The sequence below is a fragment of the Canis aureus genome, chromosome 15 (assembly GCF_053574225.1).
Source record: "Canis aureus isolate CA01 chromosome 15, VMU_Caureus_v.1.0, whole genome shotgun sequence".
Taxonomy (NCBI): domain Eukaryota; kingdom Metazoa; phylum Chordata; class Mammalia; order Carnivora; family Canidae; genus Canis; species Canis aureus.
Window position 1 is genome coordinate 39,094,826 of NC_135625.1, and position 24,734 is coordinate 39,119,559.

The 24,734-nt window shown below is 52.0% G+C and overlaps 1 protein-coding gene and 2 long non-coding RNA genes across 3 annotated transcripts; 2 read left to right on the forward strand and 1 right to left on the reverse strand.

The window, feature by feature from the left end:
• Positions 1-2,984: 2,984 nt before the first annotated feature.
• LOC144284531 (uncharacterized) lies at positions 2,985-6,444 on the reverse strand. The gene is made up of 2 exons (XR_013352967.1): positions 6,005-6,444; positions 2,985-3,541 (listed from the first exon to the last, which is right to left on the reverse strand). It is a non-coding gene; the product is annotated as an uncharacterized LOC144284531 (long non-coding RNA).
• Positions 6,445-14,666: 8,222 nt separating this feature from the next.
• On the forward strand, positions 14,667-19,078 carry ZNF703 (zinc finger protein 703). Its single transcript, XM_077849129.1, has 2 exons — positions 14,667-15,091; positions 16,144-19,078. Exons 1-2 carry the CDS (start codon positions 14,849-14,851, stop codon positions 17,689-17,691), a joined length of 1,791 nt encoding a protein of 596 aa, XP_077705255.1. The 5' UTR covers positions 14,667-14,848; the 3' UTR covers positions 17,692-19,078.
• Positions 19,079-20,448: 1,370 nt separating this feature from the next.
• On the forward strand, positions 20,449-22,203 carry LOC144284533 (uncharacterized). Its single transcript, XR_013352968.1, has 3 exons — positions 20,449-21,094; positions 21,264-21,387; positions 21,647-22,203. It is a non-coding gene; the product is annotated as an uncharacterized LOC144284533 (long non-coding RNA).
• The last annotated feature ends 2,531 nt before the right edge of the window (positions 22,204-24,734 follow it).

Sequence of the window (24,734 nt, forward strand, 5' to 3'; positions counted from 1 at the left end):
TAAGTTCTGATTTCCTGGCTGCTGAACTTTACTTGGGTGGGGAAGAAGACGTGCCCGGTGAGGTCTCCTCACCTGCTGCTGGGTGAGGTCTGCTCACCTGCTGCTGGCTGGGCTGGGGGGCAAGGGAGGGGCAGGGACCCCACCCTCACCCAGGGGACAGAGTCCCAGAACTCCAAGCTTACTCACTAGGTGGAGGTTGGGGGCAGGGGGGGGGGTCAGTGAGACCCCAGCCAGGAGAAGCTTCAAGTTCTAAGTCAAGCCTCTTTAGTGACTGCCCCAGACTGGGGGCAAGGCCCCTCCCGTGCGCTTTTCTCTTTCTCCCCGGTATTAAATAATTCACATGGCATAGCATTATCTAGTTTGGAACGCACTTTCACGTATATTATCTTAATTGGTCTTTTAACTGTGTGAGGTAATAAGTGTGTTGTCCTTATGCCCTCTTAGACGGATGATAAAATTGATATTCAAAGGGGAATGTGGTCCCAAGAGGCAAAATCACTTCTCAAATTCAGATACCCTTTCTCCAAGTCAGCTCCTTCCTTCACCACACCTCACTGCATCCCAGAGATGATTGTCCCATTCCTTTGGAAGCTTCGTTTTCTTATTCCAAGCAGGTGGTTAATTCTTGTTGCCCTCTTCAGGTCCTCGCCTGGCCTTTTAGTCTCCTGTTCTGAGTGTCCAAGGACAGAGCCTCCAGTCTTACTTTGAGAGCCAAACATCTCGCATAGTCTCCGCCCCAAAAGCCACTTCTAAACCTTCCTGAGAGCAAGATGCTCCCTTAAGATCTGCTGCCCCGCAGCTCTCCTCCAGTGTCCATATATTTAAAATGGCCACAGCTGAGACCCCTGTGCTTTTTGTTCTCCACTATTCCAACATGTTCACTGAAGTTGTCCAACGCCTATCATTTGGAAGTCCACCCAAAAGATTCCTCTCAGAGCCAAGAAAACGTGTTTCTCCTAACGTGCTAGAGGGGTAGCTGCTACTGTAAAGCTGAACTCTAGGACAGTGGCTTCAGAGAAACTAATCATCCCTCCCTTCTCTGCCTCTATGCCTGGGGTAGATTTCCACTGATGCACTGAGTAGTGCAAGATGTGGCCTGTTTACATGGACTAGTGGAGTCAGGTCCTCCAGGGCAAGTACGCATCTTTTCAGCTTATGCTCCCAGTGCCCAACACTGAAATTTCATTAAAGCACATGTTGCTGAAATGGTTGTCGAAAAACAGTATAGCGTCTCAGTGAAGTCAGATAGCCTGGGATCACATTCCCAAGTCCACTGCCTGCCAGCTACAGCCTTTGGAGAAGTCATTTAAATTTTCTATGCCTCGGTTTCCTCATCTGTAAAATGGGACAAAAAGATCACCAACCTCGTAAAGTTAGTGTGAGGGCTGAATGGGTTAATAACATGTCTAATCCACCATGCACCTGGATTTTAGATCCAATAGGGAAAGAAGAACATGCTGTGAAACAATATGTGACACAATGCCTTTATAGCAATGTCAGAGGTGTTAAAAGATGTTTAAAATGTCCACATAAAACACTTATAAAAATTGCCTGGATGGCTCAGTCATTTAAGTGTTTCCTGCACAGTTCATGATCTCAGGGTCCTGAGATAGAGCCCCTGCATCAGGCTCCCCACTCAGTGGGGAGTCTGCTTCTCCCCCTGCCTCTTCTCCTTGTTCACGCTTTCTCTCTCTCTCTCTAACAAATAAATAAAATAAAATAAACCACTTAGAAGAGTAGCTAAGTGAGAGCTACTGCCATTCTTGAAATGCATTCTCATAAAAGCCCCATGATGAGTGAGTTAATCCTCACTTTACAGATGAGGAAACAGAGATTCTTTGGAGAGCTGAAGGAGCTTGACCAAGCTCATGGGGCCGGTGAACCCTCAGTGGGCATTTAAACTTGCCTTTGAGGTACAATAATCTACAGTTATTACAATAGCTGGCAGTCGCCCACCACGCTACCAGGGAGTTAGGAGCTGGGTTTTGTTCTCAATTGCATTAGCTTTCCTTAATCTAAATTTCTTCCCCCTCTGGTATAATAACTCTGCTTCTTCCTCCCGGTCCTCTTTTGTACTTGGCTCTGATCTTGTTACTTTTCTGTTAATGGCTTCAGGTTTTACTGTATCTGCTATTTGAATTGTAAGCGACCTCATATCTTTACAGAGGTAGGAGGGGTATAAATAAATATAAAGGTCAAAATTAGCTTTTAAAGATGACATGTAGCAAGAAAAAGAGGGAGAGAATCTGCCCACGATTGCACGTGGGGAAGTATATGTGGACACCCTGAGGGACTGGCCACAGTGCTCCCTCCAGCGCTGCCCTGAGACTCCAATGCTCAGCGTCCCGGTGCAGAGCAGAGCTCAGGGGGCCCCTTGAGTGGCTGGCCTATCTGTCATACCAGACTCTGTTTTTTCCCATAATGCAATGGGACACTACAGAGTGGGAAGGTAGAGGAGCTTGGGAGGTTATGGGGGCTGGAGGCAGTGAACTTTTCTAAGACCTTCTCTCGCTTTCCTTGGTACCCGCCCCCCCCCCAAAAAAAAGAAGCATCTACTTGAAAGAGTGTAAGTTTCTACCTCACTATTGCAATGAGTCTGAGGCAAGGGAGAGCATCCCATTAGCTCCAAACTAAAGCAATGTAAAAGGTGTATGGCTGTTTTTAACATCAGAAAGGGAACCACCGAACTGTGTTTTGCATTCTCCCCACAACCCTTGTGGCAGCCCAGGACCCACAGCTGTCACGGTCACAGAAAGATGCCACTTGCCTCTCCTGCCCATCACTTCCCCACGTGGGGATCCCCCGTATCCTACCTCTTCCGCCCAGCTCGTAATGCTCGTGCTAAAAGAAAACGGATAGAATAGGGCACAGTATTGTGCTGGGGTTTCCAAGTAGGGAGGCCAGGGGCTGGCTAGAGAGTCCTATGTGTGAATTTGTTTGGGTTTTTCAGGATGGGGTCAGGGTGGAGAGGGTTTTTCCAAAACTTCTCTCAACTCTCCCACCTGCCCCAGACCTGTTTGAGCAGAGCAGAGCCAAAAGCTGGGTGAGCAAGGGAGTTTGAGAAGGACGATTGCACAGGGAGCTTTGCCACGGGAAGCAGGGAGAACACGCCATCCCTCAGTACCCCTGAATGGAGCCTACTGTTCTTCCTCCAAGACTGAATAAAATGTATTCTATGCTCAGATCCACCAGACAAAGAAGGAATATATCAACAAAGGCGGGGAAAGACGAAAATGGTTGTTCAGCGATTCATTCACGTACATGTAGTTCATCTCCAAGGCTTCCAAGGAAGCAGCTGCGCACCAAATCCCTTCCGACGCTGTCTGTATCTGAGCCTCCTGTGAGATAATCCTCTTAATGGAATATTTAAGAAATCGGATATAAATCACCAACCTTTTATCTCACCTGAAGATCCATACTCCATAGGACGGATGGTGTATGTGTCTATCTACATATGGACGGTGGCAGGTGCCTTTGTGAGCGGATGTTGCCATGTTTTTAGGCTCGTTGTGCTTTTCGGTATCTAAATCTATTTTTTTCCCTGAAGATAGGGGCGTAAAAATATAAATCTTAGAGATCAGAGCCCAGAAAACAGCTGCACCTAAAGACAATTAAAACACACATCCCTCAGAAAAACCTTTTTTGTCATTTGCAACCCAACAAAAATGCCTATTATTATGACGCGCTCATAAATAACTAGAGTTTGGCATATGCTTTTGTACCAAACAGAAGATGAATAAATTAAATTTGATTTACAACCTTTTTTCATTTTTATTAGCACTGCTCTGAAGAGTTTATGTAAGGGACGTGCCAGAGTGGTTATGCCAAATGTTTTAAGGCGTTGGTATTGATATTATATAAATTAAGGTGTTTTAATTTGCATTCTTTAATTAACTAAATACTGGCAGAAAAATAAAACACAAGGGCAGCCCTGACTTATTGCCTCTATTAAACTGCTGACGTCTCTGGAAAGATGCTTTAAGTAATCCAATTCATGCAGAGTGGGGGAGGAGGGGGTATTAACACTCTGATTTGGCAAAACACAGTGAGGTTTAAGAAACCAATATCCTGCTTTGCTTGCACAGTGGTTGAGGGGGCAGGGGTGTTCTAAGAAGGTCTGCATCCATGTCCCCAAAGAAGAAGTGGTCAATGTTTTAACTATGCATCCTGCCCAGGTCTGAGCTAAAGGGGCAAGGGGGAGCCCAGTCCTGCAACTGAGTATAAGCAGGCTCCTGGGTGCACAGCCCACAGACCTGGCCTGTATCACTGTCGGAATAAAAAGAGATGAGCTTGTTGAATTAACCCAGTGGATCCCATGTCAACATGATCATGTCCAGAAACCAAGGAAAGAAAGAGTCAAAGATCCCTCAACACAGTTGACTGCTTCCCGATCACACGTAGGCCCCAAGCAAACAAACAAACAAAAGCTTTCTAAAAAGATATCAGGAGTACTTCAATACCTTCCCATGCCCTGGGTCCCATTACCAGTTTCAGATACTTTCTTAAAATTCACTCTTACAGTGAGGACAGTAGCTTCTTTCTCATCCAAGTTAGAATGAACTTTTCCCTACTTTCCTTTCTTTGCTCTTAATTTTTGCAGTGTTTAATTTTGCTCTGTTTTTCTTCTCCTGTAGGGTCAGAGTCAAACCAGGTAAGGTTTCAGCATCTGTGATTCTCCCTCTAGACTCACAGGGAGGAACAACTATAAGAAGGAGATCACAGTTTCCCGTGCTGGCCGTAGGAAAGAGTTTTCTCCTAAAACACGGGAGAGAACATTTTATTTCTCTTCCCTTAACGCACAGGAAAAGAGCCATCTGTATAAAGCCAATACTGTTCTCTCGCCATTCTGAGAGTGTCCAACTTGCATCCTCCACCTGGACTGTGAACATCATGTCAAGGGCAGGTATCTTGGGGTCTCAGAGACACTTGTTGAGTTGCCTAGATCCATCGAACAGGGGGATGTGGGGCTGGAGAGCAGAGCTCAGCTCTTTCTGGCCCCCAAACTGCCTGTACACTTGCATATAGCATTGTGTCTTTGGAAAGCCCAATAAGAAGCAAGTCAAGGGCAAGCCCAAGCCCAACCGTCCAGGCTTCCAAGTACTGTCATTATGCAATGTTCCTACCCTAGTTTTCTTCCTTGATGATTTTCTTGACTTGCTCCAGAAATAAAGGATGAATTCCAACTTTTAATAAGGAAAATACCATCCTCCTGTGCCAGCAGCCAATCCCCCCGCCCCACCCCCTCCAAAAAAAATCGCACTTTCTTGTCGTGTTCCATCTTGCAGCTCTGTCAGTTGTTTTAAAACAACTGTTTTAAAACATGTCTCCTGTCATAAATAAGATTGTCATTATGCATGTTGACTGCAGTGGTGAAAAATTCACCCAGCACCGAGATTGGGCAGGGACCTCTGAGAGCCCCTTCAGGCCTGACTTCGAACAGGAATGAACAAAAGGAAGAGGACACGGTCTACTTGTCTACTGGTGATTTTTGAACTACTGTAGTTTTTCTGGCTTTGGCTGCTTGGGTTGTTTGTTGTTTTGTTCAATCATTTGCTTATTGATTTCTCCATTTAAGGAAACTAATAAGAAAGACAGAGAGGGTGTGGCAGAAAGTGGTTGTGTTGAACTTATCCATGACAGGGCCCTGGGAGACATGCAAGAGGTTCCTCAGGATGCCTGAGAAAAGTTCTTCAAGATGTTAGAATTTTACCTTAGGCATCTTGGAATGCACATTTATCCGAATTTCAAAAGCTTATCAACACTTTGCCTGGTCCTGATGGTTCTTCCCATTGCCACCGGGTCAAGGTTACTAATAAAAAGTGAGCTTTGACTCAGCTATGCACCTGAAGAGGCCCAGGCCTAGGCCTGGAAGTGAGGGGACCAGGGTAGCGCTTCTGCTGTGAGTCTTGGCAACAAAAAGCTACACCCTTGTTGAGAAATCATACATACATACCCTTTTGCACCTTGAAAAATAAAAAATAAAATGAAAATTAAAACTACCTACCTGCTTCGGTGAGCACTGGACTAACAGTAAATTGTTGATTTCATGATTTGACGTCTTGCCATGTTTCACAGGCCTTCTTCTGGAAATTCATGGTTAGGACTAGAGATAAACCTAACTGATGCTACCAAACCCATTTCCTGTATTGTCTTCAGCACAAATTTTTGCCTTTCGGTGAGCACTAACAAGGAAGGTCTAGAAGATACAGAGTTCTTATTGAGGCTTACTCTTTCAAAAGTTTGCTGTATTGGATTCTTTTAGGCCAGACTTGAATATTCTTCTCCTCCTTTTTCTCCTATGAAATGAAGGAGAAGGTGGGAAGGGGAGAAGGCAGGGTCATGAGAAGCATGCATGTTTAGTTTTTGTTTTTTTTTTAATCCAAAGATTGAGGGGCACCTGGTTGGCTCAGTGGTTGAGCCATCTGCCTTTGGCTCAGGTTGTGATCCCAGGGTCCTGGGGTCAAGTCTGGCATCGGGCTTCTCACAAGGAGCCTGCTTCTTCCTCTGCCTATGTCTCTGCCTCTCTCTCTCTCTCTCTCTCTCTCTCTCTGAGTGTGTGTGTGTCTCTCATGAATAAATAAATAAAGTCTTTTAAAAATATAAATAAATAAATAAATAAATAAATAAATAAATAAATAAATAAATCCAAAGATGGAAATGGACCTTTCAGGTTCTCCAAATGAATGTGACCGGCAAGTCCCTGAGATGTCCTCCATGTTTCCTTGCCTGAGTCCCTCAGCTGAACTTCTAATTCACTCTAAGCCCCGCCTCCCAACCATCTTAAAGGGAGCTTGTTTTGAACACATGTAGCTTTTGCCCTGGCAATTCTACTCCTAGGAATATCACCCTATAGTCATATTAGCACACATGGAAAATGATATATATTCTATATATACCCATATACTATGTATATACATGCAGTGGCAAGACTAGAAACCATCCAAATGTCCACCAGTAGGGGACCAGTCACATAAACTGTGGCATGTCTGTGTAACAATGCCAGGAAACTAAAAAATAAATAGATATGAGGCAAAATAGATAAATAGATAGATAGATAGATAGATAGATAGATAGATAGATGATAGATAGATATGAGGCAATCTCAAAAATATATCAAATTAAAAAAAAAAAAAAAAAAGCAAGTGCAGGACCCCTGGGTGGCTCAGTGGTTGAGTGTCTGCCTTTGGTTAGGGGTGTGAACCCGGGGTCCTGGGATCAAGTCCTACACCGGGCTCCCTGCAGGGAGCCCTCTTCTCCCTCTGCCTATGTCTCTGCCTCTCTCTGTGTGTCTCTCATGAATAAATAAAATCTTTAAGAAAAAAATAAAAATAAAAAAAGCAAGTGCAGAATAATTTTTTAAATATGTCACCGTTTGTGTATTAAAGAAGGAAAGAATATACACATATTTGCTAATATATATACAAAATATCTTTGGAAGGATGGCCATAAATTCATAGCATTGATGCACTGGGGAGAGAAATGAGCTAACAAGAGGGAGGTATTTTCACTGTACATTCTCACAGCTTTGGAATTTGGTGCCATGGGAATGCACTTCATCATAAATAAATAAATGCATTTTTCGATAAAATAAAAAATAATTTAAATCACTTTCAGAGGGGGTTCATTATGTAAATCCCCACTCTGAATGGACCACTAGGGTTGGATATTTCTGGCCAAGGGCTCAGTGGGGACCCGGCCTCTTAGGTTTCCTTCTCTGAGCAGAGGCTGGCAGAGGGCCACCAAAATAAAGACTCCTTGAAATTGTTCTGACATCTTGGAATTTGGTTTCATCAAATACGACCAGTGATAATTGAGCCACTGCCTGAGCAGCTCTCCCCTTTTTCTCTAATTGTCTTTGCTGAAATGAGTTTGAAGCTGCACATCCTAGCCAGTGGCGAGTCCAGCTTGGAGGCATGCACGCTCTTGGCAAGTTTAAAGGCTTAACCCCCAGAAGTGGAGGATCATTGAAACGTCATTCTCACAGTCTGCCACAGACCAAGGGAGATCTTTAGGAGGGCCTGTGGTGCCCACTGGTTCCAGCCAGTGGAAGCTCAGCACATAGGAGCAGGGTGTGCCGGCAGACACATTCCTTGCTTCCCCTTCAGAGGCCTTCATTCTACTCTGGAACTCCCCTTATACCTAAATGAGACAGAGGATGAACACACCTAGGACAGTTTATACTGGCACCCCCAGGGTGCTCGGTAAATATTTGTGCATCTGAATTTAACTTTGAGTAAATGCACTTAAGAACAGTGGGTAACTAAACTATGGGGTACTAAGCCGGATTTAAGTTTAGCCCTCCTGACATTTTTTTTTTTTTTAATTTGCAAAAGAAGCACACAGAACCTTCCCCTCAAAAGAAAGGCCTGGGGCACCTGGGTGGTTCAGTCAGGCATCAGATAGCACTCCACACAAGTAAGGCACCCGTCTTCAGCTCAGGTCATGATCCCAAGTTCCTGGGATCGAGCCCCATGTTGGACTCCCTGCTTAACAGAGAGTCTGCTTCTCCCTCTCCCTTTCAAATAAATTAATAAAATATTTTTTAAAAGAAAGGGCTGCCCTGCCTTTCAGAAGCTGTGGAATGTGCATGCAGCCTTGCTCTGGTCCTTATCCACCTTAGGATCACCTCAAACCTGTGCCAACCAAGTGGTCAATAAATAGTCATTGAATGAATTAATACAATCCAGTTTAATTAATTAAATGAATGTTCCCCTCACTTCTTTCTCTGCCTCTGTTTCCTGTCCACAATCTTGTCCTTCCTAGAGATGAAAGGGAAATCCTGATTGAGAAGACCAGGGCTCTGGGAAACAACTAAAGGCATTTGTTTTCAGTTTCTGCCCGCTTTAGGGCCTCCTTCCCCTCAGCCCTGCACACAGTAGATTGGCTCCGGAAACAACTACTTGGGTTTGAATCCTGGTCTGAGCACATTCTAGCTGTGGAACTTGGACAAATTACCTCACCACTCTGGACCTCACTGCCTCGCCAATAAAACAGGCATAATAATAGTGCCCACCTAAATGAGTTCATGCAAGGAGCTCAGAACAGTGTCTGGCACTCAGTAAGTGCTCAGTAAATGTTATTTATTACCCTGGGTGGCATACTTACTGTCTGCTAATCATAACTGAGGCATTGGCTGACTATTAAAATAGGGTTCCTCCCTCCCAGAAGGATTTGCAATTTAAGAGAAATCTCTAAGAAATTTGGAGGCTCAAAGGAACAAAGTAGTCAAGGGTGAATGCCCAGGGCTGAGGTGGATGTATGGGGCGTAAGAGGCGGGGCAGAGGAAGCGAGAAGAGCTTCAAAAGCACACCTACTCCCACTGCTCTCCCAGGCCAGCCCTGCCTATCTCCCTGGGGGCTGATAGGAGATAAATGAAACCACTTCTTCAAAGCACCCTGCTCAAGGACCCGGATCAAACACCAGGGCTTGATGATAAGCTCCAGCCTACATTTCCTTTTGTCCATTCCTTCCCACCACATCTCCAAAGGAAATTCTAGGGGGAGGAAAGTAGTTAATTCCTCCCTCTTTTATCAAAAGGAGTTACCTCCCCATCTAGGCTGTAGTGGGCCCTGATAGGAGAACCAGGGGGCCTCTTCTCCAGTGCTCTGCCAGTGATTCCCTGTGTGACTTGAGGCTTCCCCATAAAACCCTCAGTGTCCTGTTCTTCATCGGTCCAAAGAGATGAAAACACCTGCCCAAAATAACTCAGAAAATTGTTGGGGCCGGTGGGGGTGGAGGTGGGAATGATGAAACACGGATTTGGGAAAAGATACTTTCACACGTTTATGTAGTTGACATTTTGAAAAACACCACACTGTCCACCTTGAACCTTTCTGGGAATCCAGTGAGGTGAGATGTAAAACAAATAGCCCTGCACAGGTAAAAATTCTCGTGCATTCAGCAGCAAACATTCACGGGGCACTCAGGATACCCAGACTGCCCTAGATTCATATCTCACCCCACCCCCCTCTCATGCGTTGAGACTTTGGGCAAGTGACTTAACCCCCAAGTCCTCTGCCATGAAATGGGATAGGAGAGGACCTATGCCTTCAGGCTTCTGTACGGATTAGATGAGATCCTGTGGGCAAAGGACCTGCGACAGTGCTTGGCTCCTGGAGCTGGCCACTGTGATGCTATTGCTGGGCAGTAAGAACACGAGCAGGCGGCCGACAATTCAGAAGCAGTCACAGTCCGATGGGAGAACGGACAAGTAAACAAATGAGGGCCGATACTGAGTGAGGAGTGTAATTCCAGGACACAGTACAACCGTGAGAGCACAGAAGAGGGAGCTGTTCTTGCCCCTCGGGCCCTCTCCTGCCCCGGGGTTTTTTCTGAAGCTGGGGATGGGGCAGACTGCGGAAGTGCCTCCCAGGGCCCTAAATGCAGCCCTAAACCAGGGCTCCTGGCCAAGGCAGTAATTGCCAGCCGCTGAAAGATATTAAGTGCCAGGGAGGAAGACCAAGTCCTCTATGAGGCAGACTTTTTCAGAGTTCTTACGGCTTGTAAAAAAAAAAAAAAAAAAAAAAAAATGTAAATAGTTACCCAGTGAGATATTATTTCACGTTGTTGCCATTAGGGTTTGAGTGTTATGCAGAGAGAGGCGATCATTCAGGCAATTCTGGCTCTGCAAGGACTGAAAACTGAAAACTCCACATTAACCCCACACAACAAATCCACTACCTCCAGCTCTCAACCTGACTCAGGCATTTTCTCCTGGGTGACGAATTTTCTGTGAATCGAAGTAGTGAGAAAAAAAAAAAAAACTATAAATATTAAGAATTTCCTAAAGGATTTTCTTAATGGCTTGGGGGGGGTGCATTTTTTAAAAAGACACGTTTTGACTGGAGGCTGGGGGAGGGGCACTCCCACTCTGGACAAATTCTGGGACTGCTGGGGTCTTGGGTGGCAATCCCCAGTGCTGAGAGGCTCCGATCCAGTTGCTGCTATGACTGTTTTCTCGAGCAATAGCCCCCACGGATGCAGCTGATGTATCACCATCATCTACCTGGAACTCTCCTGTGCCAAGCACTGAACATGTGGCCACACAGTGTCCACTTCTGGCCTCCTGACTCCGACGAGGCCACTCTTACATTTTACACATGGGGAAGAGGGAAGGGAGGTTGCCTTGCCTCAGCCCACCGCAGCATGGTTCAAAGGCCTGGCTCTGAGAGACCCAAATCCAAGTGACCGCTCTACCACTCACCAGTCAAGTGACTTTGGGTAAGGGACTAACCCCTCCAGCTTCGCTCTCTTCAGGTGGAAATAGGGATAACAGTACCTAATGCTTATGGAGTGCCCAACACATGGAATGGCTATGCTTCAACACAATGGCATGGGGCATCCCCTCTCCTTCACCGCATCCTATCTCAATGGTGCTGCTCACTCCCAGGGCAATCTGAACAGGCCCTGGAGAGAGGGAGGCTCCTTAACCATACATCTGTCACTCTTCCACAAGGCAAGGACGAGTGCCAGATGCCCTGTACAACATCTTGCATGAGCCTTTCAACCACTCCCCTATATAGCACCATGCTCTGCCTACAGGTGACCCTCAATAAATATGGCCCAGCTGAAGACTGAGCCTTATTCTCTCCCAAGTGACAAGCCATTCCTTTGAAAACTGCCCTTGCTGTAGGCCACTGGAGCCCCCATTTAGGACTCTATAGGTTAGCATTTCAGCTAAGTGAATGTCAAATACTGATTGTAGTAATCATCTAGTGGTGTTTTAATTAGGCCTCTGGCCTGGCTAAGGCAATTGGGTGGATTTAGCCAGAGGAGCCCCGCTGCTCTCACCAGCACCCTGAAAGGAAAGTTGTCCCTATTCCCTTGCTAGCACTTTCCAGGAGAGGGGAAAACAGGCCTGGTCTGACCTCAGTGCTGTCAGGCATCCACTGTTCCTATCGGTGATCATTGCTATGACCTAAGGGTATGGGTGTTTGGTTGATTTTTTGTTTTGTTTTGTTTTGTTTTTTTTGCTTTTTAATTTGGGAGAGAGAGGGAGGGAGAGAGAGCAGGAGTAGGGGCGGGGCAGAGAAGGAGAGGGAGAGAGAGGATCTCAAGCAGACTCTGTGCTGAGTGCAGAGCCTGATGCAGGGCTAGATCCTAGGACCCTAAGATCATGACCTGAGCCAAAACCAGGGGTTGGACTCTTAACTGAGCCACCCAGGTGCCCCAGTTTGTTTTGTTTTGTTTTGTTCTGTTTTGGGTTTTTTTGGTAAGGACAGTATATCACTACCAAGGCAAATTGCTCACCTTCCACCCAGAACCTGATCATTCTATCCTCACCCCCTCCTTTCTCCTTTCAACTACTACCCTTTTTTTCTTTTCCTCTCCAAATAGATACTGTCGTCCTCTATTCTTCTCCCCTCTCTCCTTTCTGCTGCCCCCTGCTCCTCTTTTCCTTCTAAATTCCTCTTCTCTCTCCCCTCCCCTTTGCTCCCAACTGATTTCCCATTAATCATCCCTAACACACATCTGCTTGGGTCCTGGAAGGATTTCTTGGCTGGCTTTCACAGCTGGGCTGGTTACAATAATCAAGAAGGAGTCTTTCATCTCTCTGCCTCCTGGGTCTCTCTCTTCCCAGCTAGTCCTCCTCTAGGGTGCCTATGGAGTCTCACCCTTTTCCAGTCCATAAGGCTTTCTTCTGTTCTGTCTGGGTAGCAATCTCCCCAAGGCCAAACAGCCTTGTAGGTTGCAGCAGCTCTGCAAAGGACCTGTAAATGTGGTGTTGGCAGCGGCAATGATGTCAGAAAGCACAGAGGCCGGCATGAGAAAGGGCAGGGGAGACACAGAGAATACCACATAAATGGGATTGCCCCACACACACACCCACTCCTTGTACCCTCTCTTGCTGCAAAATGAAAGATATCTCCTGCCCAGGGCATCCCTTAGCATTGGTGTCAACCTGACTCTACCAGGATTAAAACTGGGGTAGGAAGAGCCTGTGTAATCTCTAAGAGGCCTATGCATACTGCCCCCTCCCAAAAAAAAAAAAAAAAAAAAACAGCAGGGATGCAGGGACTACATTTAGTTTAGTGTATGATTGATATGGCCTGGGAGTGGTGCCTGCTGTCTTCTTTACTGAGCATGATAAATGTACGGGATGCTTATTTGTTATTTCCGTGATAGCTATTTCTTTCTGTTGGAAGAACCCCTTTGAAATCACCTACCCCCACCTTGGGTTCTCATGTTGTTTCAAGGCGTAGATCCACGCGGCAGAGTCAGGGACGGGTAGTCCCAAAGCAATATGCCCCAAGTGACAGGCCTGACAATCAGAGTGATGGATTGGGTCTGGGAAAGTGGTACTCGAAGGGAGGCAGTGACACCAGCGCGCCTCCACTGGCCGCTGAGAGCACGGGAAAGTGGTCTCCCTAGAGGCCGGCGCACAAAGGACCAGCTTCACCTTCTGATGATCCGCCAACCGGGAACTTTAATGTCAGTACTATGACTGTAAAATCTCTGCCAAGCGCTAAGCTGGCAATACACACCTCATCTAAAAGGCGGAGGGAGGGCGGTTGGAGGAGGGTATTGTTATTTTTAACAAAAAGTTTTTATTCCAAAATTTCCCTGGGAAAAGCTAGTGCATTTTCCCCCACGAGAAGAAAAGATGGGAATGGGAAGGCGCATCTCTGGAATCGGTATCGACGTGCAGCACAGAGAGAGAGAGAGAGAGAGAGAGAGAGAGAGAGAGAGAGAGACTCCTCCCTCCAATGGGATACGGGCCCCTCCAGCGATCCTGGATCCCCCAAAACAGCAGTTAGGCGCGATGCAGTAAGGGAGTTGTGCGCCTCCAAACAGACACTATACGAACCTGAAACACACCCGAGACCGAACCTAGAAATCTGTGCGGGCGGCGCGCGCCGGGCGAGTCCGGGCTGCGGGCACAGCTGGGACACCGCGCTTGGTCGCGACCATCTCACCCCCGAAGGGAGTCCTCAGACTCACAGGCTTCGGACCCGACGGGCTCAAAGTAGCTGGAGCGGCCACGCCGCGTCCCGAGAGCCGTGGACGCCTCCAGGGCTCGGGCGCTTCCAAGTCCTCACACCAGGGAGAAGCCCATTAGGGGAAGGGAGCCGGGCCGGAGCCGAGCGGGAGCCGAGCGGGAGCCGGGCCGGAGCCGGGCTGGAGCCAGGCTGGAGCTCCCGAGGCGCGGCCCGCCCCCAGGCGGCCTCCGGGGGAGGCTGGGACTCGGCCGCGGCGGAGCCCCCCCACCCGCCCCGCCCGCCCCACCCCGCCCCAGCGAGCACCCCCCGCCCCCGGCGCTGTGAAGGGAGAGGGGAGAGAGACTGGCAAGCCCGCGGAGGCTAGGGCGCGCAGTCCCGGGTCCCGGGGAAGTCTCGTCCGCTCTGGGACCCCGGGGCCAGGGCGGCCGGGCGGGGGGAGGGGAGGAGCGCGGCTGGCGGTAGAGGCCGAGGCGGCCGAGGCGGAGGCGGCGGCGGCGGCGGCGGCGGCGGCTGCGGCGGCGGCGGGCGAGGCCCCTTTAAGCGTCTCCCCTCCCACCGGCGGCGCCGGCCTCCGCCCGCCGCTCTCCCCGCCCCGGGGTCCCGGCGAGAGCTGCGATTGGGCGGGCGCGGCGATCCCTTTGAAGTGTGGCTGCCGATCGCGGCTATTTGACGTGCGGCTCGGGGAAGGCGAAGGTTTTTGTGTGGCTCGCCGGGGCTAGCGGCGGCGGCGGCGGCGGCGGCGGCGGCGGCGGAGGAGGTGGAGGAGGTGGAGGAGGGGTGGAGGCGCAGCGACTGCTGCACGGCGCTCGGCGCTGCGGAGCGAGCCCACCCGCCCACCCGCCCCGGGAGCTCGCCTCCCCGGTGCTCCCCCTCCCTCCCCGCCCCCCCAGTGGCGCTGCCTCCTCCAAATGAGCGATTCGCCCGCTGGATCTAACCCAAGGACACCCGAAAGCAGCGGCAGCGGCAGCGGCGGCGGCGGGAAGAGGCCGGCGGTGCCGGCGGCGGTGTCCCTCCTGCCCCCGGCGGACCCCCTGCGCCAGGCGAACCGGCTCCCGATCAGGGTCCTGAAGATGCTGAGCGCTCACACCGGCCACCTCCTGCACCCGGAGTACCTGCAGCCGCTGTCCTCCACTCCCGTCAGCCCCATTGAGGTCAGTCTCCCAGTCGCCGCCCGCCCAGCGCCGGCCCCATTCCGCCCACCGCTGCCGGGCCCGCGGCCCTACTCCCTGCGCCCCGGGGCTTCGCGCGACGCCCAGGTCCGGCCACGCCGGCGGACGGGGTGAGGAGGGACCGAGGGAACCGGGATCGGAGTCCACCCGGTTCTCCGCAGGCTTCTCCGTGGAGGGTTGCCCCTTCCACACTCGCCTTTCGGAGCTACGTGTTTTCTCTTGGATTGGGGTTGTTTTTGGAGTCTCCACTGGGCCCTTTACTTTTCGTCCGGCACCCAGTTTCCGGGCTAAAGATGATCTCGCCTGGGCCTTTCCTGCCCGCCCCCAGCCCCCCAGACGCCCGTGTGGTCTCTTGGAAGCCGGATCACCCCCGCCCCACTCCGCCTCTGTCCCAGCCGGTTGGAGCGCACTACGCCCCGCACTCCCGAGCCCAGGTCTTCCTTCCTCCCACTTCCCTGGGTGCCCTCCCCGGGAGGGAGGGGCCACCGAGAGCGCCAACGGCAGCCCTAGCTGCAGACCGCGCTTGTCCCGGCTCCTGCCTCGCGGCGCCGGCGCCAGAAACCCGTCCCAAGCGAAGTTGCCCAAACTGAAGGAATAAGTTTTCTCCTGGGCGCTGGGGAGGGGGAGATCGGAGGGTCGGGGGCGAGTCGCAGCCCCTCCCCCAGCCCCGGCTGCAGCCCAGTCACCTGCTCCCGCGGCGGCCCCTGGTGGACCACTTCCACCGCGCGGCTTCCCCGGGCCTGCGCCGCGCTCTGGGGCGCCCTGGACCGACCGAGCCCATCCCGGGCCTGCGAGCCCAGCTCCACCCAGCCGCCCCGCCCCGCCCCGCCCCGCCCCGCCCCGCCGCGCCCGGCCCGGCCCGGCCCGGCCCGGCCCGGCCCTCGCCCTCAGACTCTCCCCGAGGCCTTTTCGCCCCGCCGCGCCGCCGCGGGGGCTCCCCGCGCCCCCCGCCCCGGCTCCCCAGGCGCTCTGCCGGCCCCGGCGGCCTGCTGGTCTCACGTCCTCCTCCCTCCCCTTGCCGCTGTCTCCCACAGCTGGACGCCAAGAAGAGTCCGTTGGCGCTGCTGGCCCAGACCTGCTCGCAGATCGGCAAGCCCGACCCGCCGCCCTCCTCCAAGCTCAACTCGGTGGCCGCGGCGGCCAACGGGCTGGGAGCCGAGAAGGACCCCGGCCGCCCCGGCGCCGGCGCCGCGTCCGCGTCCGCGGCCCTCAAGCAGCTGGGGGACTCGCCGGCCGAGGACAAGTCCAGCTTCAAGCCCTACTCCAAGGGCTCCGGCGGCGGCGGCGGCGGCGGCGGCGACTCCCGCAAAGACAGCGGCTGCTCCTCCGTGTCGTCCACCTCCTCCGCATCCTCCTTGTCCCCGGGAGACAAGGCGGGCTTCAGGGTCCCCAGCGCCGCCTGCACGCCCTTTCCCCCGCATGGAGCGCCGGTCTCCGCGTCCTCGTCGTCGTCCTCGCCCGGCGGCTCCCGGGGCGGCTCCCCGCACCACCCTGACTGCAAGGCCGGCGGCGGCGGCGGCGGCGGGGAGCTGGACAAGAAAGACCAGGAGCCCAAGCCCAGCCCGGAGGCTGCGGCCGTGAGCCGCGGCAGCGGTGCGGAGCCCAGCGCGCACGGTGGTGGCGCCGAGGCTGGGGCCTCGGGGCGCAAGTCCGAGCCGCCCTCGGCGCTGGTGGGGGCCGGCCACGTGGCGCCCGTGTCCCCCTACAAGCCGGGCCACTCGGTGTTCCCGCTGCCACCCTCCAGCATCGGCTACCACGGCTCCATCGTGGGCGCCTACGCCGGCTACCCGTCTCAGTTTGTGCCTGGCCTGGATCCTAGCAAGTCTGGCCTCGTGGGAGGCCAGCTGTCGGGGGGCCTGGGCCTGCCTCCGGGCAAGCCCCCCAGCTCCAGCCCGCTCACCGGGGCCTCCCCGCCCTCCTTCCTGCAGGGATTATGCCGCGACCCCTACTGCCTGGGAGGTTACCACAGCGCCTCGCACCTTGGCGGCTCCAGCTGCTCCACCTGCAGCGCGCACGACCCCGCGGGGCCCAGCCTGAAGGCCGGGGGCTACCCGCTGGTGTACCCCGGGCACCCGCTGCAGCCCGCTGCGCTCTCGTCCAGCGCCGCCCAGGCCGCGCTCCCGGGCCACCCGCTCTACACCTACGGCTTTATGCTGCAGAACGAACCGCTGCCGCACAGCTGCAACTGGGTGGCGGCCAGCGGGCCGTGTGACAAGCGCTTCGCCACCTCAGAGGAGCTGCTCAGCCACCTACGGACTCACACGGCCCTGCCGGGCGCCGAGAAACTTCTGGCCGCCTACCCCGGGGCTTCGGGCCTGGGCAGCGCCGCCGCAGCCGCCGCGGCCGCCGCCTCCTGCCACCTGCACCTCCCCCCGCCCACCGCCCCGGGCAGCCCCGGGTCGCTGTCATTGCGGAGTCCACACACTTTGGGGCTGAGCCGGTACCACCCCTATGGCAAGAGCCACTTATCCACAGCTGGGGGCCTGGCCGTGCCCTCCCTCCCCACAGCCGGACCCTACTACTCACCGTATGCGCTGTACGGACAGAGACTAGCCTCAGCCTCCGCACTGGGATACCAGTAACTACAGCTCTTGCTCCCCCCACCCTCCCCTCCTTTCCCCCTCCCTCTCCTTTCCTCCCCCCTGCCGCCTCGCCGCTGCCAACCTCCACTACTGCTTCTCCCTGCCGGGGTTCCCCGCCCAGACCCTCCCCACCGGACTGTGTATTTATTTACTATAATGTTAGCTTACAAGCTGGGAATATAAGTGCATTAACGGCCCACACGAGTCAATGGTATGCAAAAAGTCTGTGTTCCCCAAATAATAATATTAATCACACAAATAACCACATGTTCCCCACCGCTCTTCCTTTCTTTTATTTTTTTTTCTTTTTCTTAGATATAAGGTTTTTTTGTTGGTTTGTTTTGCTTTTGCTTTTTTTTTTTTTTTATTGGTTTGGTTTTAGGGGGAGGAGGGAGAGTTGGGGTTCTGGGGTTCTATTTGTTTTCCCTTCCTGGGGCGTTTCTTGCATGCTTCCTAACGGTTAAGACTACATTTCTCCCTTCTCTTTTCCCCCTCTTTCCCCTTCATTTCTTCTTGTTTCCTTACATTTGAGGTTCTGTTTTATCCTTTGTACGAGTAACAGAGAGGAGATATTTTTTGTAAAGCATTTGGGGGGTGCAGGGATCTGCCTTGGTGGCAAGACGTCTTGCGCATTCTACTGACCCAGAACTCTGCTCTGTGATTCCTCCCCTGCCACCCTCTCCTTCTGGGGCCCTTGGTCTGTACCCTGGCCCCCAAAATTAGAGCCTTGCTCCTCTATCTTGCTCTGAGCACTGAGAGCCCCAGACCCTCCAGCAGGCTCCCCCCCACCCCCCACCCGGAGAGAGACCTTTCTACCTTCCAGACTCTTCATGGCTCCAGACATCCGGTAGTCACACTGCCTGCTGGTGGGGGACCCGCAGGGCTCATCTTATTCAATTAAAAGCCCTAGAAGGCCCTGCTGGTATAAAACTTTGCTCTTTATATTTTGCAAAGTGCATTGATAGTCACATTTTATTCTCCATTACTGGGGCAGTGGTCCCTCTCCTGCTGGTAGGGGTAGGGTCAGTGATTCTTGGCTAGATCCCTCCAAAGCAGACCATTGGCAATATCAGAGGGCAATACAACCCTGGTAGCTCCATTGGGAGATAGCTGGGGAGTTTGGGGAGGACATGGATCACAGTAGCCCCATCACCCCCTCCCAGGCCTGACCCAACAGAATCCCCAAGTTGGCCAGTGGGCTTCCGTGGGCTCCCTCAGTGACTGGGATTGAAGACTCGGACCCTGGGTCTTCTCCCCACACCTTCCCTCCCTCCTGGTCTTATGCAGCAGTGGGGGGTGGGGGTGGGGTGGGGCCTGTTTGAGATGAACAGAGCTCTCCCTTGGTAAGACTTATTTTGTTAATAAATGGAATACTTGGCTATATTCACACCGTGGTGTGTTTCTCTCTTGCCTCACCCACTGTCCCACTTCCAGACACCTGAGCAGATGTCCTTCCTTTATTCTTGTTTAAATACCTTATGGTTTCCTTCTGAGATTTCCGCTCAAGGTCGAGTTTAATGCCTTTCCTCAAGAAAGGAGGTGGGGGGGAGGAAAAAAACACAGAACTTCTGCCAGCGCATTACAAATAACATAAAACCGCCTTTATGGGGTTTTTTTCCACTTGGTTATTTAGCTCCCAGGCTCACTTCAAAGGCCTTGACATTTCCTGGGGACAGGGTGGAGGGAGTGTGTAAATGCAGTTTTTCCTCTGGGCCTGGATTCGAGGTACGAGGGGCTGGGAGAGAGAACCGGGGCGCGGGGCTCAGACTCCTGGCTGCACGGTCCCCAGCACCGTCCCCAGAGCCCTGCAGGGATGCGAAGTCGGCGTGCCTCCGGCGCCACCTAGCGGCGGGAAGATGAGTGACCGGCGCCGGCCCCGACGACGCCCGCCGCGCTGCCCACTCGAAATGCGCTTGCTTTCCTCTTCCTGGCCGCCCTTTAGACGCCTCGAACCCAAAGAGTTCGTGCGCCTGCAGAGACTGGCGCTTTGCGAGGCTGAGGGGCTCCCCGGGGCCAGCGCTGGGCTGTGGACCCCAGGCATTGGTGCCTCCCAGCCGTCTCTGGACGGGGTTTGGGTTGTGCCGAGAAGGCGCCGAGTCCCTCGGACCCCGACGCCGCCCTCGGTCACGCGGCTGGCGCAGGCTCGGGCATCCCCGGGCGCCGTTGGCCAGGATGCGCGGCCGGGCCGGGGACCCCCCGGTGCGAGGCGGTTCCCGAGGCCGAGGCCGGAGCGGAGCGGCGGGGGCGCGGACACGTGTCGGGCGCACGTCGAGGCGGGCTGCCGCCCCCTCCTGGCCGCCCCGCGCTGCGCCCGCCCGAGCCGTCCGTGCCGCTGGTTTGCTTCGCCGTCTCCGCGAGGACCGCGAGCGACTCAGCGGGCGGTGGGCGCTCCGCAAACCGGGTGCGTCTGAAAGGTCGGTGGAGACAGGTGAGCGCGGAAGGCGGCGTGGGAGGGGCCCAGCGCCCACGCACACCGCGCGCGGCTGGAGGCCAGAGAATCGCAGGACGCGCCCTCGGGACCGGACGAAACCTCAACGTTGGATGTTTTCTGGGGGAGTGGGGAGGTGGATTAGGGTTTTTTGAAGTTTTGCCTCTCTTGGTCTCCGACCAAAATTCCTTCCTTATTAGGCCAGAGAACGTCAGGCTGCTTCTGCCACCACAAGAACTTACCTGTGTCCCAGGGGAAGGGGCCTGAGCTGCGGGTGTCTTTGGGCTCGTGGGGGCCAGAGGGGGAGTCGGGGAGAATGGGCTGGAGAAGTCGCCCTGGGACCAGCTCAGGGTGTTTCTGGGGAATCATCATTAGCCGATTTCTCAAAGTTCAAATCGGCTAGAATCTTTAAAAGACCTGAAATGTTGCGACTTGCTTTGTTTTTTCTCTCTGTTGTGTGGTTTGCTGTTGGTCACATTCCCTTCCTCTCAAGTTCCCTTTCGTCAGATGCCTTTTTTTTTTTTTTTTTTTTTTTGATGCCTGCTGAAACTGATGGCAATTGCTCCCTCTGCAGGAAGACTTAAACTTTTCTCTTTGTTAAAAACTACCATCTTCAGACCTTCCTAGCTAAGGACTCCAGGGTTCATTTCTTGTTGGGATAGAGAAAAGAATAGATTCACTGTCTTCCATAGTGAACTCTCTGTAGAGCAAAAGTCACGTTTGTAGAGCTGCATGGCTCCCCATGAGCTTAGACCTCTCTGACTATTGAGTTTCCCCAGAAAATATACTGGTGGCCTTTGCAGACTAGGAAGGATGCCATTTGCCTAGTTGGACCGGGGTGCCCTCAACAACCATTGTGACATCAAAGGGCAAGCACTGTAGCCTGGAGTGTCCCAGTTCTTACCGTGAGATGTGAGCCCTCCTCAGCATAAATGGGTGCCAGTTCCTAAGAAATGTGGCTGTTTTAATTAGCTGGTGGGGAGTTGGTTACTTTCAATAGCTAAATTCTCATTAAACAAAGTTGCTGTTTTAATAGAGATAATGCTCCCAACCAACTGCTTATTTGCATAATTAATTCATCCAGCAACTCTTTTCTTTGAGAATCACCTCCACCTTCTCTTTCTCCACCTCCTTCTCCTCCTAGCCCTCCTCCCCTTCTTCCTTCTAATCTCTCCCAGGCGCCAGAAATGGGGCCTGTGTTCCCAAGGCACCAGGAAGGGTGGAAGCACAGAGCTGGAACTTGAGACACTGGACGTTCCTGGCTCCAGGTCAGATTTTCACACCTCTTGCCTGGTTATTTTTGTGGCCTCGTGGGCAGCAGTGGGAGGAAGGGAGGAGAGGGAGAGGAGAGGCTCACCCTCAGATACAGGTTTGACACAAACAGAAATTGCGTGGTGTTAGATTTTTAACTTGCCAGTCATCCCCACCAGCTCACCTCCTGAGAAATCCGTAGCCCAAGTGGGAGGCATGGGGCGTCCATCATCGCCTTGCCCTCCCCAGCATACTATGACGTGTCTCTCAATATAGGAGCTAACTCCTGATGTACGTCTGGGTTACGGTGGAATTCGTCTTGCAATAATCCTGAGGCTCTACACTTTATTAATCATTCTGTAGGGAAAGCTGCTCTCCGGTTCTGTTTGATTTGATTTCATTCATCCTGTCTTTTTGCAAAATAGATGGTTGAGTGCATCCGATAATGTATGGTTTAATTTGGAGCACTATGGGTTTGAATTACCATTTTCATAATGTGCTGTGCATTAATGTGTTACATCATTTATAAAGAGGAATGTGCTGGGTTTTAAACTTTCTCTCCCGAAAGCCAAAGTCACCTAAAGGAAACAAAGCCAAATCACATCGACCCATCTTCTTACCTCGCTGCCAGAGAAACTCCTGCCTCCCCAGCCAGGGGGTGGGGGGGTGGTTAAATCTGCCAAAGCTCGTAAAACCCAACATGAAGCTTTTGTAGTCACATAATGCAGGTGGGTGTCAAGGTTTGGGGGGAACTTGCACATGGCTGCCCGGGAGCCATCAATGGCAGCACAAAGCTCCCCCTCATTATTGTATAACAACAGCTTTGCAGCCAACCCGGTTGGAGGAGACCTCCAGTGGATGGCTCTCCGCAGACCCTAATCCCAGCCCTCCCTCCCCAATGGCTGTAATAACACCAGCTGTCTGTTACTCAAACTCTGACTGAGGAGGAAAAAGCACTGATTATCCAAATACAGTCATTAAAGGGGAAATGTGTTTTTAGGACTGTCAGAGTGATTAATGAGGGCTAGCCGTCTTTGCAAATGCACTTGTTTAGTCTAACTGGCAGCTTCTATTTTCCTATTGATTTATTGCAGCCGTTGCCGGGCCTTGGTGTGTGCAGAGTCAGGGCACTTCACAACTGCGCCCTGTTTAAACAGGAAAAGCATGCACCATTTTGTCCGGGAGGGAGGGACCAGCCTCAAGTCTCTCCCTTCAGGGCAGTCTCCGGGGGCCCAGACCAACAAAGGAGACATTAAAACCCTGCAGCCAGGAGAAGGAAGGAAGCTGCCTCCCCTCAGTTGTCCCCAGTCACTCCCATCCAAGGTCAGTGGAGACGCACCCTGGCCCCTGGACAAAGCCTATCCCATTGTAACACTCGGCAGGCCCGCATTTTCTCCCCCGGGCCAGCCCCAAACCAGCTGTCAGGCCACTGGGTCTGAGGACAGGAGAGGCACCTAGAGGAGGGGGAGGCTGCAGAAGGGAGTGGTGGGGCCAGGCCCAAAACAGAGAACTGAAGCAAAACCACCCCCTCCCGCAACACACACACACCCCACACAGACACCCCTCTGCCCAGGTCCAGGTCCAGGTCCAGGTCCAGGTGCCCGGGGCAGGGGGGAGGGGGTGGTGGCAGCGAAGCTGGGGGGCGTGATGGGAAATTGATAGAGCCCAGTGGCTGATTTCAACTTTCCAAAAGAGGTAGAGGGACCAAGAGTGATATCTACTACTTCTTTCCACCTGCATGTTTAATGTTTTGACAACTGATGTATCTAAGGACAAAAATAGAGAAATGCCAGCTTGAAAGGAGGGCCCCACTATTTGGGGATTTATACTTCAAGGCGGCCATTCATCTAGGGAAACAGAATTTGCAGAGTTCCGGTGATATGCCCAGCATGATGCTGGATGCCGTGAGACACAGGAGAAAACTCAAGACCAAATTCTTGTCTGATTTAGTTGGAGGGACAAGACACCCCCATGAGACAGAGAGCACTGCATATAACTGCATTTATGCTGATCTAATAAACTGCTGAATCGTCCTGGGCAGACAGTGGAGAAGAGGACAGGATATAATACGGTGCTAATTGTGAAGATTAGACAGGCAGGTTGCAGGGGCCAGAGGGGGAGACCCTGGGGACTGATGTGGGTGACCTTGCCCCCACCTGTTGGGAGGCTCCCCAATTCCTTGGAGGCCCATCCTTTTTTGAAGGCTGAAAGATGGATGATGAGGCCTTGGTTCCACAGGGATAAGGGAGCTGGAACTTGAGCCCCTGAGCCCATAATTTCCATTTCTAAAGCAGACCGAGGAACAGGCTTCATTAACACTGTATACAGCACCTCTGGATTTCCTTCTACCTGCTTTCTCCCTAGTGGGCTTGCACCTTCCACAGAGCATTCCACGTATGGAAATGGTGTGTACTTCTTGCTAAATGAAGTGCCTTTCCATGTTTTCCCAGGGTGGTGGTATATCACCAGCATTATTAACACTTCCTAAAACAGGAAAAGCTGTCAGTGGATTTGGATCATAGATGAACTGGGAGCACTTTCTCTTAAAGAAGTTGAGGGGCGCCTGGGTAGCTCATTCAGTCAGTTAAGCATCTGACTCTTGATTTTGGCTCAGGTCATGATCTCAGGGTCGTAGGATTGAGCCCTGAGCTAAGAACAGAGCCTGCCTCTCCCATCTGCTCCTCCACCTTCTCTCTCTCACTCCCTCTCCTCTCCTCTCCTCTCCTCAAATAAATAAATAAAATCTTAAAAAAAAAAAAAAAAAAAGAAGAAGAAGAAGAGAAAAAGTCGAACGTATTGGCTGAGAGAAAATGAAGTGATTGTATTTTATAAACTTTATAATACAAATGGTACAAGTAGACTCCGGTGAACTTTAGGACTGTCCAGGAAAACCCAGAAAATCTAGTCATTACATATCTGGTAGAAAGAGCATAGAAATGGGAGTTAGAAAACTGAGATTTTCTTCTAGCTCTGAAACTTATTACTGTGTGTGACTTTGAGCAAGTCACTTAATTTGAGTCTATTTTTCCATTTCTGAAATGAAGCTGTCAGGCCCTGTAATCCTGAAGCCCTTTCTAACTGGAATATTCTGTGAGTTTCTCAGTCACTAGTCCCTAGTCAAATAGAATTCTTTTTTTTTTTTTTTTTAAGATTTTATTTATTTGACAGAGAGAGAGCACAAGAGAGCCCCAATGTGGGGCTCGATCTCAGGACCCCAGGATCACGACCTTACCGACTAAGCCATCCAGGTGCCTCCAAATACAATTCTAAAGTTCCTATCAGGACAATGAAAGAAACTTAGTGACTTTACCTCCATGATGGGGGCTCAGGTGGAGTGTACAGAAGAAAAAATATTGTAATATGA

Excerpts from the sequence above, each read along its gene's own strand:
- ZNF703 (XM_077849129.1), top strand. The coding sequence starts at position 14,849 with ATGAGCGATTCGCCCGCTGGATCTAACCCAAGGACACCCGAAAGCAGC. Across the intron at positions 15,092-16,143 it reads CTCCCGTCAGCCCCATTGAG|CTGGACGCCAAGAAGAGTCC; the intron begins GTCAGTCTCCCA and ends TGTCTCCCACAG.